The 18,287-nt window shown below is 47.4% G+C and overlaps 1 protein-coding gene across 1 annotated transcript in view; it reads right to left on the bottom strand.

Annotated features, from left to right (window-relative positions):
* Window positions 1–13,379, bottom strand: part of MAL (mal, T cell differentiation protein) — a 236,354-nt gene extending 222,975 nt beyond the window's left edge. Inside the window, exon 1 of the mRNA XM_069234715.1 lies at window positions 13,131–13,379. Within this exon, the coding sequence (XP_069090816.1) occupies window positions 13,131–13,247 (117 nt within the window). The 5' untranslated portion in view covers window positions 13,248–13,379. The remainder of the gene's footprint in view (window positions 1–13,130) is intronic.
* Window positions 13,380–18,287: the final 4,908 nt, after the last annotated feature.

The raw sequence follows: 18,287 nt of genomic DNA, 5'->3' as shown, positions 1-18,287 counted from the left end.
ACTGTGGCCCCCTCCTCCTTGTTGTCCACCTTCCTCCCAGTTGTGTCTACACTCACACCTGCATGCACTACATCCTCATCCACTTACCCCATCACCAGCACACCTATCAGCACATGCCCCTCACTGGCAGTCACCACTCCCACATCCATGCACACGTCCCCTGTGCCCCCTCCCCCCAAAGTACACAAGTGCAAGCACTCAGGCACCCAACAGCCATCCACCTCACAACAGCATCCAGCCCATGCACCTGCACCCAAACACAAGAGACAGACACCTCCTACAACCACTCCCTCTACCTCCACTCCCAGACCATCTCCCTCTTCCCACCCCAATGTCCTTAAGAAGCTTTTCCTCTCCACTTTTGAACTCTTCCCTAGCCCTCCCTCACCCCGCCCCTCACGTCAGGCCAGGGTTGTAAGAACCCAGGCAAGCACCTCAGCCACCCATTCCAGGGGCACAGTAGTGTCCACAGCTACACCAGGTGGGAGAGGATGCCGGGCACCAGGCAGCCACACTGATAGGATGCCTGCACCAAGTGCTGCAAGGAAGGGCAAGGAAGCACCCCCAGCTGCTGCAAAGAAGGGCAAGGAGGCACCCCCAGCTGCTGCAAAGAAAGGCAAGGAGCCACCCCCAGCTGGTAAAAGGAAGGGCAAGGAGCAGTACCCAGCTGCTGCCAAGAGGAGCAAGGAGCCATCCCAAGCTGCTGGCAGGAAGGGCAAGGGGCCTGCACCAGCAGACAAAAAGGACAAGAGGCCTGGTGCTGGGACTCAGTCGGAGTCCCCACCACCAACCATGGTGGGTCACCCATCCGAGGCTGCAGGGGATGGGCTGGAGCCTCCCCCACCACTGCCAGCACTGCCACCAGCACCACTGCCAGCAGCAGCAGCCCGAGTGGGCAGCCGTCCAAAGCTGCAGGGGATGGGCTGGAGCCTCCCCCCACCACTGCCTGCACCGCCAACAGCACCGCCACCAGCAACACTACCAGCAGCAGCAGCCTGAGTGGGCAGCCATCTGAGGCTGCAGGGGAAGGGCTGGAGCCTCCCCCCACCACTGCAAGCACTGCCACCAGCACCTCCACCAGCACCACTGCCAGCAGCAGCAGCCCGAGTGGGCAACCGTCCGAGGCTGCAGGGGAAGGGCTGGAGCCTCCCCCCACCACTGCCAGCATCTCCACCAGCACCACTGCCAGCAGCAGCAGCCCAAGTGGGCAGCCATCCGAGGCTGCAGGGGAAGGGCTGGAGCCTCCCCCCACCACTGCCAGCACCACCACCAGCACGCCACTGCCACCACTGAGCAGCCGTCACTGCCGGTGGACAGTGTGTAGTCCTGCATTCATGGGCTGTTGTGCAGCCTGGCCCCTGCAAATCTTGTGGGTCTGACACCCAGGTGAGAGACTATAACCTTGCACTCCCCAAGATCTGCATCACAGGGTACAATGCCTCCTCCAGAACCAGTGGAGAAGCCATCCACTCACCGTATCCTCCCAGGATGAAGCACACTGGGCACAATGCCCCCTCCAGAACCCCATGGAGAAGCCATCCACTCACTGCATCCTCCCCAGGATGAAGATAACTGGGCACAATGCCCCCTCCAGAACCAGTGGAGAAGCCATCCACTTGCATTACCCAGGACCAAGCAGTAGGCAAATCACCCACTTGAGAGCCTGTGGCCTTGCATTCCCCAGGACCAAGCAGTGGGCAAGTCACCCACTTGAAAGACTGTTGCCTTGCACTCCCCAGGACAGAGTGATGGGCATGTTGCCCCCTCCAGGACCAGTGGCATTGTACCATCTTCCGGCTGAGGTGCCCCCCCATTCTCCGTCCCCCTGAGGTGCCTGTCTATTTTTGACCTGATGCCCCTGCAGTGTTCTCTCCGTGTTGTTGCAGGAGTGAGGTTGGGCCTTGGACTTTTTGATGTGGCCCTGTGGCCCATGGACATTGAGGACTGGGCAATGTCCCTTGCACTGTAAACATGTGTATACTTTTTTATTTGGATGCACGTATTACTAATATATTTATCTTATTACACTCTTTTTACTCTATTTTGGTTGTCCTTGCATTATTACTGAGGGGTACGGGGTGAATATGTAGTGTTATTGCATCTGGTTATGTGTGTGGTGTTGGGGGTGGGGGTGTTGCGTGTGTGTGTCACTCTCTTTTTCCTCCCCCCTCCCCTGTGTGCTAGACGGCAGTACTCACCGTGGTCATCTTCGCCGGCGTTGGTGTTCATAGTGGAGCAGAAGGTAGAAGAGCATGGGGAACACATGCAACTCGGGCTCCATGGCGGCGTGGTTCTTCGTTGAGTGTCCAGAGGTGAGTCGTTTCCATTCTGTGCTGTGTTTCCGCCAAGCTTTTGATGTCGTTTGTACCGCCCCGGAAAAAGAGGTTGATAGGTGGGTCATATTACTGTGGGCGGTACTTTTTCTTCCGCCTGGCGGTTACCGCCGTGGTGCCTGACGATTTCGCCCTGGCGGTCGGTGTGTTAAAGTGGCTGTCTGTCTGAGCGGTTTCCTTCCGGGTCATAATTTCATATTTCTTGCCGCCGGCCTGTTGAGGGTATTAACGCCGCTTTATCACCGACCGCCAGGGTTGTAATAAGGGCCATAATGTCTTCAAGTATGGATGATAAATTATTCCAACACCCCATAACACTCACTGCCTTATGTACCACTTCCTGCACATTGATTAAGATAATTGTATGATTTATTGTGCCTCTGATTGTGATATAATACACCTGACACTGGGATGAGTAATGCTGGAAAAAAAAGTAAATCTCATTTCAATCAACATTTGTATATTACTCCTATAGACAGATAAGATAAGTTGAACAAGATCAAAAACCTGCCTTCTCTTAAGTACCTGAAGAGATAGCAAGCTGTGTGCCTTTTTGTTTCCTCCTATTTCATTGACCTGGGTGTTAGGCTTCACATGGCTCCGAGTCAGGATGATACTTGAACAAAAGGAGTGCTGACTGCCCTTTAAATCAGGCATTTGTTCTGCGCTGCTAAATTATGTCCTGTGTCAGAAAATGACACCAGGACACATTCAGCATGTTCACCAGGAAAACAGCTGCTGGAATTGGGATGTGGTGGGTTCCCCCAACTCTCCAGCACTGGATACAGTGGTTGCGCTTCTACTTTAATGGTATCAGCCTGAACGGCTCTGCGCGACAACCATGCCTCCAAACACTGGGCGTTTCCATCATGGGCGTGGGAAGTTTGGAGGACACGGGGGACATATCCCGACCAGATTTTGGAGGGTGGGGGACACGGGGACGAAGGTGGGGGGGACAAGGGGACAAAATAATTTCCCCTTTTACATCTATTATTCAGAGGGACATTAGCGCACAAAAGCGCTACTTATAATAGCCCTGTAGGGACCATCCTCCAATCGGATGGTAACAGAATGAAGGTGAGTCAGGAGGCCCTCTGCCGTTTTGTTTTTCCTGTTCACAGCTGTGGGCATTAAGGGTGCTCAGAAGAACAAAGGGCACGAGGAGGAGAAGAGTTTTGGATGATTACTGTCTGCATCACCTGCTGCCGCCTTGAAGAGGAGCACTGCAGGAGGCCTTTAAGAGGAGCTGCAGAACAATGAGGACGATCTAAAGAAGAAACAGAGTCCCACTCAGCCTGGTGCCTGCAGGCTAGAAAGGAGACTGTGAAACACAGTATTTGTATTTGCCTAAGATCACACCAGTTGGTGAAACAGTGAAGTCGAAATTGGGCCCAGATTTTACCCTTTCCCACAACAATTTAGGTATTAGAAGGGTATATTTTTCTAAGATTTATGCTTAATGATTTTTTATCTAGGTAATGAAGGGCTTGATTATAGCGTGGCTAACAGGGAGAAGCCATATTTCATTTTGGGCCGTTATGCCTAGCGTTATTATTTATGTTGTTGTTATCGTTACATACTTAAGCATATTGAAGTATATTATATTTTCTTTATCTTTTCTTCACTCTACTCTGAAACAATCTACCCTATGCCACTGCACCCTATACCACTTTTCTCCACTCTGTGCTACTCTACGCCACTGCAATCTATGCTGTACCACTCCACTCTATATCACTCTACTCTGCAGCACTCTACACTACGCCACTGCAATCTATGCTATTCTACTCTAACCATTGTACACTACACCCCTGCACTCTGCCAGTGCACTCTTCACCACTTTACTCAAAACCAATGCACTCTATGCCACTGCACTCTATGCCAATCTACTCTGCACCACAGCACTCTATTCCACTGCTTTCAATGCCACTGTACTCTGTGCCACAGCACTCTAGGCGACTGCACTCTATGCCACTCTACAATACACCACTGTACTCTGCGACCCTCTAATCTGCAACATTACACTCTGCCACTGAACTCCACGCCACTCTACTCTGCACCACTGCATTCAATGCCACTGTACTCTGTCCCAATGCACTCTTTTCTGCACCACGGCACTCTAATCTACTCTACTCTACACCACTCCACTGTAGGCACTTAACTCTACTTTGAAATCATCTCCTCTATGCCACTGCAATCTACGCAATTCCACTCTTTGCTATGCCAGTCTAATCTACCGTGCACCACTCCAATGTACCCTGCGCCACTCCAATCTGCTCTGCACTGCTCTATGCTACTGCACTCTACATCACTATGCTCCACTCTGCAACAATCTACTCTTCACCACTATACTGTACTCTGCAGCAATCTACTCTATGCCACGGCACTCTATGCAACTCTACTCTACTCTGCACCACTGTACTCTAAGGCACTCTTCTCTACTCTGCATTACTCTACATCACTGCACTCTACACCAATGCATTCTATGCCACTCTACTCTACACCACTGCCCTTTATGACACTCTGCTCTGCAACACTGCACTCTGCCACTGAACTATACTCCTCTCTACTCTGCACCACGGCACTCTACTCTGCACCGCTCAACTATATGCCACTCTACTGCACTCTACACCAATGTACTATATGCCACTACACTCTATGCCACTCGACTCTGCATCACTGCACTCTACACCAGTCTACTCTACCTTGCACCACTCCACTCTACCATGCACAGCATCACTCTATGACACATCACTCTGAACCACTGCAATCTATGCTGTGTCACTCCACTCTGCTCCCCTCTACTCTTCACCACTCTAAGCTACTGCACTGTACGCTAAACCAGTCCAGTCTTCGTCAATGCACTCTACACCACTTTACTCAAAACTAACGCACTCTATACCACCACACTCTATACCATTCTACTTTGCACCACTGTACTCTATGCCACTTCACTCTAGACCACCCAACTCCACTCTATGACACTTCACTCTGACATTACACTCCATGATACTAGACTCTGACACTATTCCATTAAACTCTAACACTTTCTCCACTCTGTAGCTCCCTACACAACTCCCTATATGCCACTCCATTCTACTTTACTCCACTCTATGCCACTCCACACCACTCTATGCCACTTCAATCTACGATACTCTACTCAACGCCACTGCACAACCCTCTATGCCACTCCACTATACAACAATGTACTATGCTCAACAGCACTCTAACCAACTTTCTCTATGCAAGTTCACGTTACTTTACTTCACTCTACTCCAGTTCACTCATATTTATGCCTTTCCACTCTACGACACTCTGCCACTCCACTCTATGACACTCTATTACACTGTGACACTACTCCACTCTACTACTACTTTATGGCATTGGCGCTTGATTAGAGATTCAGATCTCCATTGATTGCCTTGTCACTCATATGAGACGTGAGTCAGATTTATCTTGGCCGTTTTGGTTACAAACACTCTGTAACCCTTTTAACTCAAGCTTAACGAAGACTTAGGATGATCCTGATACTTCTCTAGGGGATCGAAATATCGTCGGCCAAAGTACCTTGACTTGAATTTGTGATATTGTACATAAGTTGGCATAAGCATAGGTACTATGAGCTAATGACTTCTTGATTCACTATTTGAGTCATTCATGTAAAAGTGGGTGTATAAAAGCTTGTAAATCATTATTGTGGATGCTTACCTTGTAGGAAAGTAGCCTCTTTCTAGCTTGTTTACCCCCACATTTGGCCTGTTTGCCAGTGTGTTTGAGTGTGTCTACTGGGATCCTGCTAATCAGGACCCCAACAGTTATGCTCTCTCCCTTAAATTGTGGTTGTTGCATACTGGTAACTCAGTATTTCACCCAAGATTGGCATACTGGTGCCCCCTTATAAGTCCCTATTATATGGTACTTGGGTACCCAGAGCATTGGGGTTCCAGGAGATCCCTATGAGCTGCAGCATTTCTTTTGCCATAGGGTGCCCATGCAAAGGCTTCTGCAGGACTGCCATTGCAGCCTGCGTGAAAAGGTGCATGCACCCTTTCACTGCCAGTTACACTGCACCAGGTCACTTGTAAGTCACCCCTATAGCAGTCCCTCCAGCCCTGAGGGCAGGGTGCAGAGTACCTGTGTGTGAGGGCACCCCTGCACTAGCAGAGGTGCCCCCACGACCTCCAGGACCATTTTCCCAGACTTCAGGAGTGCGTAGATACCACTTTGCACGTGTACTGGAAATAGGTCACTCCCTATTCCCAGCTACATAATGGTAACTCCGAACATAGGTATGTTTGGTATCAAACATGTTGGAATCATACCCCAAGGCTTTTGCAAGCATTGGTTGTATGATTTAATGCACTCTGGGGGCTCCTTAGAGGACCCCCAGTATTGCCATTCCAGCCTTCTGAGGTTTTCCAGGCAGCCCCAGCTGCTGCCACCTCTCAGGCAGGTATCTGCCCTCCTGTTGCTTGAGAAGCTCAGCCCAGGAAGGTAGAACAAAGGATTTCCTTTGGGGGAGGGGTGTTACACCCTCTCCCTTTGGAAATAGGTTTGGAAAGGGTAGCTTCCTTCCCCAGGCCACTGGAAATGCTTTGAAGGGCACGTTTGGTGCCCTCCTTACATAATCCAGTCTACACCAGTTCAGGTACCCCCAGTCCCTGCTCTGGCACGAAACTGGACAAAGGAAAGGGGAGTGACCACTCCACTGTCCATCGACACCCCAGGTGTGGTGCTCAGAGCTGCTCCAGAGGGTCCATGGGTTTTGGCATCTTGGATTCCAAGTTGGCAGCGAACTCTGGGAGCATCTGAGTGGCCAGTGCCAGCAGGTGGTGTCAGAGCCGTCCCCTGATAGGTGTTTACCTGTTTAGCTGACCAATCCCCCTTTCAAGGCTATTTAGGGTCTCTCCTTTGGGAGGATCTTCGAATTCAGATTGCAAGACTCCAGCAGGAATCCTCTGCATCCTTTACTTCACCTTCTCACCGAAGAAACTGCATCTGGACCCTCCAGGAACTAAACTGCAACAACGAAGCAAAGACAACTTCTGCAACATTGTAACTTCAGCTCCTGCCAGCAACTGCAGCTGTTTCCCAGTCGTGCATCCTCAGAGGACAGCCTGTCTTCAGTCTGCACCAGAAGAATGAACGAATCTCCCTTGGAGTGAAGGAGTCACTCCCCTGCTTCAGCAGGCACCTCTCTGCAATGATGACCATCTGCATGGGTCCCCTCTCCTGACGAGTTGCATGGATCCTGCATCACGGGTGGTAGACTGAAGTGGTCCCGATGGTCCTGACATCCTACTGTCCAACTTTGGTGGAGGTAAGAGCTTGACTTCTCACGCAAGACAGTACCCCGTGCACCACGTGTTTTTCAGTTGCCAAGGCGTGTGGCATCCTTCTATGAAATTCTTTGTGCACAATGTAGCTCCGGCCCCCAGCACTCCTTCCTGAGATGCACAGCTTCCTGAGTGGTTCTCTGGTGGCGTGGGATCCTTTGTTTTTGTGCTGCGTGGGCCTCCTTTTGCAACTACTTTGTCCCCATGCTGGGGGACTCCTGTGTGTGCTGGCTGGTATTCTGTGGGCTCTCTGAGTTGCTGAGAGCCCCCTCTGACTCCTCCTCCTGGGTAGAGTCCACCAGGTCCCTCCTGGTCCCGGGCAGTGCCATTTTCCACTAACCATGAGCTTTGCCTGTGCCAAGGCTTGTTGGTGGAATACAGCGATGCAAACCAGACTGCAATCATCCATCTGGTGTGGGATATCATCTGCACCAACCCGCATCCATCTTCTTGTGTGCAATACTGACTATTGTTCTTCACCAGTGGTGCTTCTTTTGCACCTTGATTCAGGTTAGCGGGGGCTCCTGTCCTCCCTGGACTCTTCTGTGCTTCTTGGAATTAGTCCCATTATTCCACAGGTCTTTAGGTCCAGGAATCCACCCTTTGTGTCTTGAAGTATCTTCTGGTTCTTGCATTATCTTCTTTCTCGTGTTCTTGTGTGTTCTGTGAAAGTTACTGTGATTTACTCCTGCTTTCCTAGGCTCTGAGGTGGGTTCCATTACTTACCCTTGGTATTTTCTAATACTCCCGGCGCCCTCTACACACCACACTTGCCTAGGTGGGAAACCGACATTCGCATTCCACTTTCTTAGTACATAGTTTGTGTTTCCCCTAGGCCCATTTCTAACCATTGTGATTTTCACTAATTGCACTGTTTTTATTGCTATTGCTGCATACTAGTGTATATAATTGGTGTATTACTTACCTCCTAAGGGAGTATAGTCTCTATGGTATTTTTGGCATTTGTGTCACTAAAATAAAGTACCTTTATTTTTGTAACACTGAGTATTTTCTTTCATGTGTGTGAGTACTGTGTGACTACAGTGGTATTGCATGAGCTTTACATGTCTCCTAGATAAGCCTTGGCTACAGCCACCCCTAGAGAGCCTGGCGTCTAGGCACTGCCTACATTTCACTACTAAGGGATAACTGGATGTGGTATAAGGTGTAAGTACCATAGGTACCCACTACAAACCAGGCCAGCCTCCTGCAAACCACTGTACTATATAGGTTACTTTTTAAATTTGTCTTGTAATTGGCGACAATGGGTCATCCAGATAACTTGTGTAATGCCCGAATACCAGTCTTTCTCGATTTCCCCTGTTGATGTTTTCCCACTACATTTCATCTTTTATATTTTGATTGAATAAATGCATTAAACATTCCATTTGCATACTACTTTAATATCATTGTTTATGGGAGTGGTGTTGCATTTTTTTCCAGGGACCCCTGTTCCTTCAAAGTCAAATTTAGTGCTCCATTCTAGGACACTCTTCTTACTCCATGGTACTATGCCACACCAGTCGATGACACATCATTCTCCTTTATGCCATTAACTTTGAGCCATGCTGAATAGTAGTCTCACTAGTGTACAGCATGGCTAAAACACATTGGCAAAGGCAATAGAACTTACATAGGCGAGACCTATTGGCTTTGCCACTGCTTGTTTATAAGGTATGAACTTTAAGGTGACTTGCAATATCCTTATGTACACAGGGGGTATTTTACCCCATATAATACATGGTCACACCACCAACTTTCCCACAAACCAATTAAAACCTTAGTGCATAGGTTCTGTCATTCCAAGCTATTAAAGTAGAGCAGAAAAAAGAAAAGCAACATTCAATTTTTTGCTTTAAACAGCTTTATTAATTATGCTCCTTGACCTGATCTGCCTTTTACCTTGGCTGCTAGCTCTGGCAGAATGCATTGTAATGTCAGAACTCGACTGTAATAACCCTATCATAGTCATTTTCTGATGTCTTTTCTTTATAATCAGTGAATGTCTTTTCTTTACACGCTGTGACTTTGTGCATCACAAACAGCCGTTTCTAAAGAAATTAGTGACTGCAGTTTATACAGAGATTAGAGAATCCATGTTTATATAGACTGTAACTCCAAGAGTTTCTTCAGTTGAAATGCTTCTAGTTATGACTGATGTGGAGCTGAGCTTCCCAAGATCACACACAGGAGTAGAAGTGTTATTAGAACTATGGTTTCCAAGCACAGTTTACAACTATTGTACCTAATCGCTTTTGATCTCTCCAGTGCGGTTCCAATTGGCATGAGGCGAAGGGCATGATGGGTGTGGGGCGCAAAGGGTATGTTCTTCCTTTTTACCCTCCTACCTTGATTTGCTTGGTGCATGAAGATGCAAGGTTAATCAACATGTTATTTTCACATTTGAGCTAATTACTTTGTGAATATAAATAACAATAAAAGATACTTTCAGACTGTGTAAACATGCCTTCCTTTCTCCCTATTTCACTTCCAATATATATGATTGTGTATATTTATCAGAGCCTGCAGTTCGTAAACAACGAGCGATTTGTATAGGGTTGATTGAAAGTCCCCAAGGCTGTCCCTGTCCCCCCCAGAAATGTATTGTCTCCTACGCCCCTGGTTTCCATGTAAAATTTCACTTCCGTGTTACATGATTCTGGGCTGAAATCTCTTCATGAATGGTTGTGGGACAAAGAAGGAATATTTTGAAGGGAAGTATTTTTTTTCTATTGCATGCAACAGTGGAAGAGACGATTTGTCGCCATGTCAATTAATTTACTCGCTATTTTATGCAGGATGATCATTTCTATAACAGATAATGATTTAAATCGGGCAAAGGCGCGAGAGCCTCATGAGATAGGACCGCTGTAGCCAAAGCTAAGTGGTTATTGGAAAATAGCGTTTTAACCACCTTTCCAACGTGTCACAATAACTGTAAGCAAATAGGGAGAAAAGTCACCACCTTGCCCTGCTGTAGTTAAAAATCACAGACAAAATTAATACAGCGGCCCCGTTTCTGTATACAACTTGTTTTCTAAACCCCTGTTTAATGGTATTCAGTATTTCGACCTCAGGATGATGAAATGATGAGTTAAACCCTTGGAATTCAACAATCTGACCGGAAGATCACAGTAGATGTCAGCGGCGAGCGTTAGTAGCCGGATTGTAATCATCTGCTGCAGCTAGTAGGATGTGTTTCTATATATGCTTCCCAATTGCACTTAAGGGGTTACATCAACGTATCATGTCCCAACTAAATAAACCGTACCAGCATGTTTTCAAATATCTCTTATCGGTGTGTTTTGTCATTTCACTCCAAACCCTCTAGGACAGTGGTCTTCAGACTTTTTAATGCACCATCCCATCCCCCGCGCGCACTCCCCCCCCCCCCCCCCCGCCTTCCCGTGGAAAAAGAAAAAACCGTGGGGGCTCCCTTTCGATTTTTTCGATTTTAACTGGCAATGTTTAAATATATGCAAACATTGCAGTTAAGTTTGATTACTGTTTTAAAATGCAATCAAATACGTGATGCCAAACCACTACTCAGGTCTGGCAGGCCTTACTAACCTGTAAAAGTATCCACAGTGTGATTATTAGAAGTAGGGGTGACGGTAATGAAGTGTATTTGGTGTCCCTTCCCTTTTGACACATGATCCCAGCTTGGGTATGCATAACAAAACAAGTTAGTGATGGCCCATTACAAAGCGGTTTACTGCTGCTCAGTTTATTCAGCTGAAAACAAAACCCTTTTATCAGCATAAATGCTTCTTTTGGTCAGAGCCTTCCCCCCGCCTGTTCTTTTGAGCTCCCCTGGGGGTGGGGGAGCGGGGGTTCACTGGAACTTTGAAGTCCCCGGCTCTACAACAAGGTAGCCATTTGACTTTAAGGCATATGACACATTACTTATCTAGCAAAATGCGAAGTCGATTTGATCTTCGTTTTGGGTTTCAGCAGCGTAGTAGCTGTCGTTCGTGCAGCAGGTGCGATGGCAGTGGGGCACACAAGTATGAGGCACCCACTGCACTCAATTATGACTGTGATTTATTACCCAACCACAGGGCTTGGGGTCCATTGTACTTGCTAGCATGTGTCCGCCTCTACAATGGTGGTTTGTTAACGAGTGATGCACAGACCCGGTTCCAGTACATTTTTACTTTTGTACAATGTGACACAGATAGCATGATAATTGCTGCCATCTTTACCTGGAGATACGGAGGTGAAATAAACACCCATTCTAATATTATTTGCTTTTGTCCTGACACAGCAGACTTCTATGTGTTTGTCTCACACTCCCTGCAGTTGCTCACACAGCGCACAAGCACGTTTTGCTTCCTTCAGCCCTCAGCATCTAAACCATGGGTACTCGCAAACATTTTCCCAGGGGCCAAAAAGTTTGGTCTGTGACGCACTTGGGAACCGCATTGATGCCAGGGCTGTGGTGTTCAAGTGGGGTGGCTGGGGGGATTGGTGGCAAGGTAGGTGTAGGAGAAGCAAACAATATACATATAGTGGCTGAAATAAACAATGGAAAACCAGAAAACCTGGAATGAATCCCGGCTTACCCACTTTTCCAAATTTTGTGATCCTAGGCAATTGTTTAGTCTCACTTCACTCCTTTTTCTGCATTATCACATTTAAGATGACCTCTAAATACATGATTCATGGTGGTGCACTACACAAAACCTGCGTCTATGTTTGATTTAATAAACTACAATGTTGTTATTGTATGATAGGAACCCAGGCCACCCATATGGTGCACATACCAAGTGACTGGCCTCTTTAATTTACTATTGGTTGTGTTCTCAGGATAAGGGAAATAATTAATGTTTCAAAATGTATGTTTCCAAATGTATGTTTGAAAACTATCACTTTTAAAAGAATACATCTCAGTGCACTGCTAAAATAAATTGTACTAAGGCAAAAAGGTTCTGCATGTTAACTAAATACATTTTTTTAAAAATGTTAAAGAGACTGTCGCTTGTGCTGCAAGATGTCTTTAAAAATGAAGGCATTTCTAAAGTTAAGTGCAGGAGTCCCTAGTTACTTCCTTTCTTTAACACCAAGTAAGTTTGAAATAAATGATTGTGTTTGTATTTAATATTTGTATTGTTAGTGCAGAGTTGAGCAAACAGCTGCCAGTGCTCCTGTTGCCCAAGGGGCCGCATGTAAAGGTCAGAGGGACCTCATGAGGCCCGCGGGCCATACTTTGAGTATCCATAATCTAAACTAATGTGTAGCACCCGCCGCTGTCCAGAGCAAGGTCGTAGTTATTAGCAGTGCAGCCGGATCAGTGGAACTGGAGCCCAGGGGGGTGAGGGGCAATCTACATCCAAATTGTGGCAATATGGCATCACATAAACAGGGATATTGGGCCTATTGGCCATATTACATGAAAGCCTATGGTACACTCACTACGCCACCAGTTCAGAGAATCGAATGAGGGGAGAGAGCGCCTACTTACCCAGTCAGTGAGCATGAGGAAGTCTGGTAGAGAAATGCAGACTTTTAATCCCGAGGGTAAACTGCCCGAGCTGACATCCCCGTACACATGATCGGGGTTGGCAGTTCCAGTGGCCATGTTGCTACTTCCTGCTTCTTGGGGAGGCTTTGCACACCTGCGCTGACCACCTCGGACGAACACTGTGGATGCAGAACGGCTCTGGCTGATAACTCTGCTCGCTCCTGGTTTGCTGTGCTCCTTGTAGGCGAGGCTGGTAAACCGGTTTCCTCAGCTTATCTGACAGGCCCTTTTACCTGCCTAAGGGTATAATGAGATCAGGAAAATCGAGGCACACCTGTGTCGGAATGTACAGCCATACACACTTCTGTGAACACAGGAACGCATGCACCTGTTCGTAAACCATCAGAGCACAGAAAATGTTAAACTGCACTTAAAACAAGCATACCTTTACCCACATGGGTGTGAGGACCACGTCGGACAAGCCATAGGATTCATGGGACGCACCGAAAGCCCAGGCTCTAGGAGCCCACACAGGAGCCAAGCCAACATGTGGATACAAGCTATGAGCTATGTGGATACAATCACTAGTGTTACTCGAAGATAGTCTATTGCTCACACCGCGACACATTTACCTTTATACACAAACACAGTCTCACATTCACCGGCACCCACTCTCACACTCCCTCTCACACTCTAACACACACTCTTAGGCTTGCTTACACTCTCACCCACTCACACTTTCTCAGTCTTTCTAACTTAATATCTTGCAGTCGTTTTTTCTTCTCCACAACTCTAACGTTATCTCTCACGTTCAGTCTCTTCTTTTCTCTCCATTTTCTCTCTCCTCATCTCCCTTTGTGTCTCTCTTTTCTATCTTTCTCTGTCTCCCTCTTTGCTCCTCTTTCTTTCTTTCTCCTCCTCCCTGCATGTCAGTGCGAGTGAGAGGTAAAAAAAAAAAACGTTATTTTAGTGGATAAAGATGTTAACTGCAGTACTGGAAAGGCGCCGTCCACAAAGGAGAAACAAATCAGGCCCTGCATTGCGCCTTCCTGTGTTTAATAAGCAGCTAAACGTGCAGAGTGCGACCTGGGCGAAGTGGACGAGGGACTGTCCGGTGCTGCGGGATTTTTGCATTTTGAGCACCCATAATTGACAAATACTGTCGCTCAGATAGTTTTCGGCCTGAAGGTCATAGTCAGGTATCTGGCTCGAGCCTGAGTTGATCTTTTAGAGCTTACCCCCATCTACGACAGAGCTAGGAAGACCAGGGCCAGTGTTACAGATAGTCACAAGCAGGTGCGCCATTTGCAAACATGGAAAGTGCGCCCTACCTGGAAGAATGTGTTGCCCTAGAGCAGCCGTGAATTCACCTGCCCCAGGGAGGCGCATTTAAGAGAAGAATGGAGCAGCTGTTGAAAAGCTACTCCGTTTGTCTCTGTACAGGTGACAACCCAGCCCTGCACTTTTAAAAGGGATTAGAGATCCCCTTGCGGGCGGGTGCAGTGAGTGATTGCACCCGCCTGACAGGGACCCTTCAAACCTTTTAAAGGGCTGCATTTAGAAGGCACACAGAAACTGCACCACCTTTTTGAGGCACGCTTTCAATGTGCCTTAAAGGCATGTTTGATCTGTGCCCACGTCTGTATTACAACAGGGGCACAGAGACTAAGAGATTACCTTATTTGAATGGGGAACACCCCATGCACAAGCATTTGCAGCGCCCAAAGTGGCCTGGGGCACACAAAGGGGGAGCAAACACCTGTTGCAACCCCAGGGCACTTGCATAATATGGCCCCTTCAGTTATTTTTGAGCAAGCATATAAAGAAAGTAAAAACACTGACATATTTCATTTAGTACTCTATATAACTCACCCCTGCATCAAGGCATGCCTGAAGTTAAAATAGTAAATACACAATTATGGTTATAGCTAGTCCTTGTCTTACTAACACACACACATGCATATACACATGCAAACCACCCCCCCCCACACACACACCTCCCTCCCTTGTGGATAAAAAAACCATGAATCAACCTTAGCCTTACTCCTTTACTTTGAGTACCGGTAGCGTAATGGAATCTCTTAGTTTCTCTGTGTAGACAGTAAAGGGGGCATATTAAAAAAGTGCCCCGGGGGCTCAATGAGCGTTTGCACCCGCTTTGTGCGCCCCCAGAGCACTTTGGTATTACAGAGGGCCAATGGTTGTGCACACCCTTCTGTAATGCAGATATCGCTGATGCACATATAGCGCCCCCGCTATCAATAGAGGGTGTTCCCTCATTTGCATGGGGGCTTGACCCAATGCAAATGAGGGAATCTCTTTGACTCTGCACCCACACCATATTACTGACGTGCAAGGTGAGGCAAATATGCCTTTGGAAGTGCTTTCTAAATGCAGCCCTGTAAAGGGATGAAAATGGGTGCCATGGATCCCCAAAACATCCCCTCGCAGGTGGGTGGAGTCACTCACAGCACCTGACTGCAAGTGGATCTCTAATAATTTTTAACAGTGCAGACAGGTTTCCGCCAGCACAGAGAAAGATGGAGCAGCTTTCAAAGCAGATGCTCTGTATTTCTCTTGAATGAGCTGGCGAGTTTGCAGTGAGGGTTGTGCATTCTTCCTGATGGGGCGCACTTTCCATGTTTGCACCCGGCGCACCTCCTTTAAGGTGTGCTGTGGTGCAAACATGGGAAGTGCACCCTCCACCTACGGAGAGATGCTTTCTGCCCTACCGGTACCTCTGACAGCGGGTCCCCCGTGTGGCCTGGTGCTATCAGATGCTTACATGACCAGACCCCTGATGCCGCCTACCTCAGGGAACTCTCATTCTTATATATCTCATGGTTCTTCAGAAGGGGGTTGTTTGAGAGCCTCAACAAGGAAGCTGCCCTGCACTGTTGTGCCAGTGTGATCTATATGGCAGTCGCTCTTGCCCCAGAGTGAACCCATTCTGACTCTGCATGCCTGTACTCAGGGGAGAAATCCACTATGTGAGTCTGCATGACTGATGCTCTATCCTTGAAAGGAGGCTCTCAGCTTGATCTCACCAGTGGTGTTCACTCTCCCAGATGCCTCTGGCCTTCCCTATTAATCCCCTTCCTGTGACACCTATTCACCACTTCTGGCCCAACAATACTAGGACCTCTAATAACTTGTCTTCAAATGCCGAGGAGCGGGAACCGTCATCTGCCACCGTGGACCCTCCTCCAAATACTCGATAATGCCTAAATGACACTCTCTACACATTCTGTATAATTTGAGAAGATCCTCCAAGCTATCTCAGACACTAAGGGCTAAGGACCTGATTTATAGTTTGGCAGATGGGGTTACTCTGTTACAAGCATGATGGATATCACGCTGAAGGGAGCTCAAGGCATAGGAACATCTGGTTTCTGGGTCTCCCGAAATGCTCCAAGGGGCCCCATGTCGAGCTTTTCATTGAAACATAGCTCATGATGACTGTCCTTGAAAATAAAGTGCCAAAACTGTTTCCGGTAGAGCAAGTACATCGCAGCTAGGTAGGTCACCACTGCCCGGAGCACCTGTCCAGCACCTCTATGCCCAATTACTCAGTTTTAAAGATTGTGACCTGATTTTACAATGCTTCCAGATGAAAGGCCCACAGCAACATGAAAAAACAGTGATAACTGCTTATTCCGATATCACCTCTGAAGTGCAGCAACTGCAGTGCTCCTACACAAAGTTTAAGCAACGTTTACAGGAGCATCAGTTAAATGATGCTTTATTAGTTCCTGCGAAGCCAATAAAGTAATGCATGGTGGGACTTACCACATCTTCACATCACCGGAGGATGTGTGGACTTTGCTTCACGTGAAAGGCTTGATCCCGACCACCACTGATACCCTGGGGTAGGACACATGGGTGATCCCTCGTCCTAAACACAGTAGACGGAGACATGCCTGGTCGCAACTTACTCTAACTCAGGTTGCCAGGGCGGAGGCCTGAGTGGTAGAAGTGGCCAATCTTTAAGCATTAACTCTTTCACTCTTCTAGGCAAAAGTCAGGTGTTGGACTCTGGCTTGGACACACCTGACTTAGTGACCTCAGTGGTCGAGACCAGCCATGGGCTGATTCTGACACCACACGCTGCAGATGATCTGAGGTAAGTACCCTCATACCTTAACTGCTTTATCCAGTTGATTGTAAGGACTTGCTTCAGTCAATTACCTGCTAGCCATGCAGGCTGGCAACAGCATGCCAGACACTGTTCTCTGATGAATGGCCCTGCTAGAAATTGGGTCTCTAGTTGGCAGAGGTATACACCATTGTCCAAGGAGGGACCACAATCCCAGTCAGGATTAGTCACAATACAGTCCAAATTATGTTGTGCCCACCCTCTGGTAGCTTGGCACTGAGCAGTCAGGCTTAACCCAGAAGGCAATGTGTAAAGTATTTGTGCAATAAATCATACAGTAACACAGTGAAAACACCACAAAAATACACTACACAGGTTTAGAAAAATAGATAATATTTATCCGAATGAAATAAGGTAAAAGCAACAAACATCCAATAAACACATGTTTAAATATCAGTTTTAAAATGTTTGAAAGATTCTCAATCCTTAGAAATCAGTAGTTGTTTCTGTGTAACACACAGTGCCTGGGATGCAGCAAAAATAACAATGCACGAGGACCGCAGAGGAGGTGATGCATGGAAAAATAAGGTGTTGCGTCGGATTTCCCGGTGTGGCACAGACAATGCGTCAATCTTTCCACACTGCAAGGGACTGCGTCATTTTGGATAAGCACTGTCTTGGTTCCTCACTGCAATGTAGGGATATTTTGACTTTAAAGTAAAGTCACACGCTGATATGGGAGCAAAACCGAAAGTTATTACTGACAATAATAGGGATAAATCTGGAAATGTCGAGCCAAAAGTTAACACGCCATTTAATGATTGTGTGACTGATCGAAGAAGCAGTTGTGGACAAAAACCTAGGAAAAGTTAATAATTCTGTCTCTACTGACATTTTAGCCCAGGTAGAAGGTCAGGCTGTGACACAGGCCCTGGTTTGTGATCTTTCAACACTGAATATCGGCGAGGAAACATATAAGGGCAAGCAGATCTGGTTAAAAAGGAGGCCGATTTCAAAAAGTGGTCAAGATTTAGATTTGGGGGACAGATTTTTTCCCTATC

The sequence above is a fragment of the Pleurodeles waltl genome, chromosome 5 (assembly GCF_031143425.1).
Source record: "Pleurodeles waltl isolate 20211129_DDA chromosome 5, aPleWal1.hap1.20221129, whole genome shotgun sequence".
NCBI classification, from domain to species: Eukaryota; Metazoa; Chordata; class Amphibia; order Caudata; family Salamandridae; genus Pleurodeles; species Pleurodeles waltl.
This window is presented reverse-complemented; position numbering and strand designations above follow the sequence as displayed.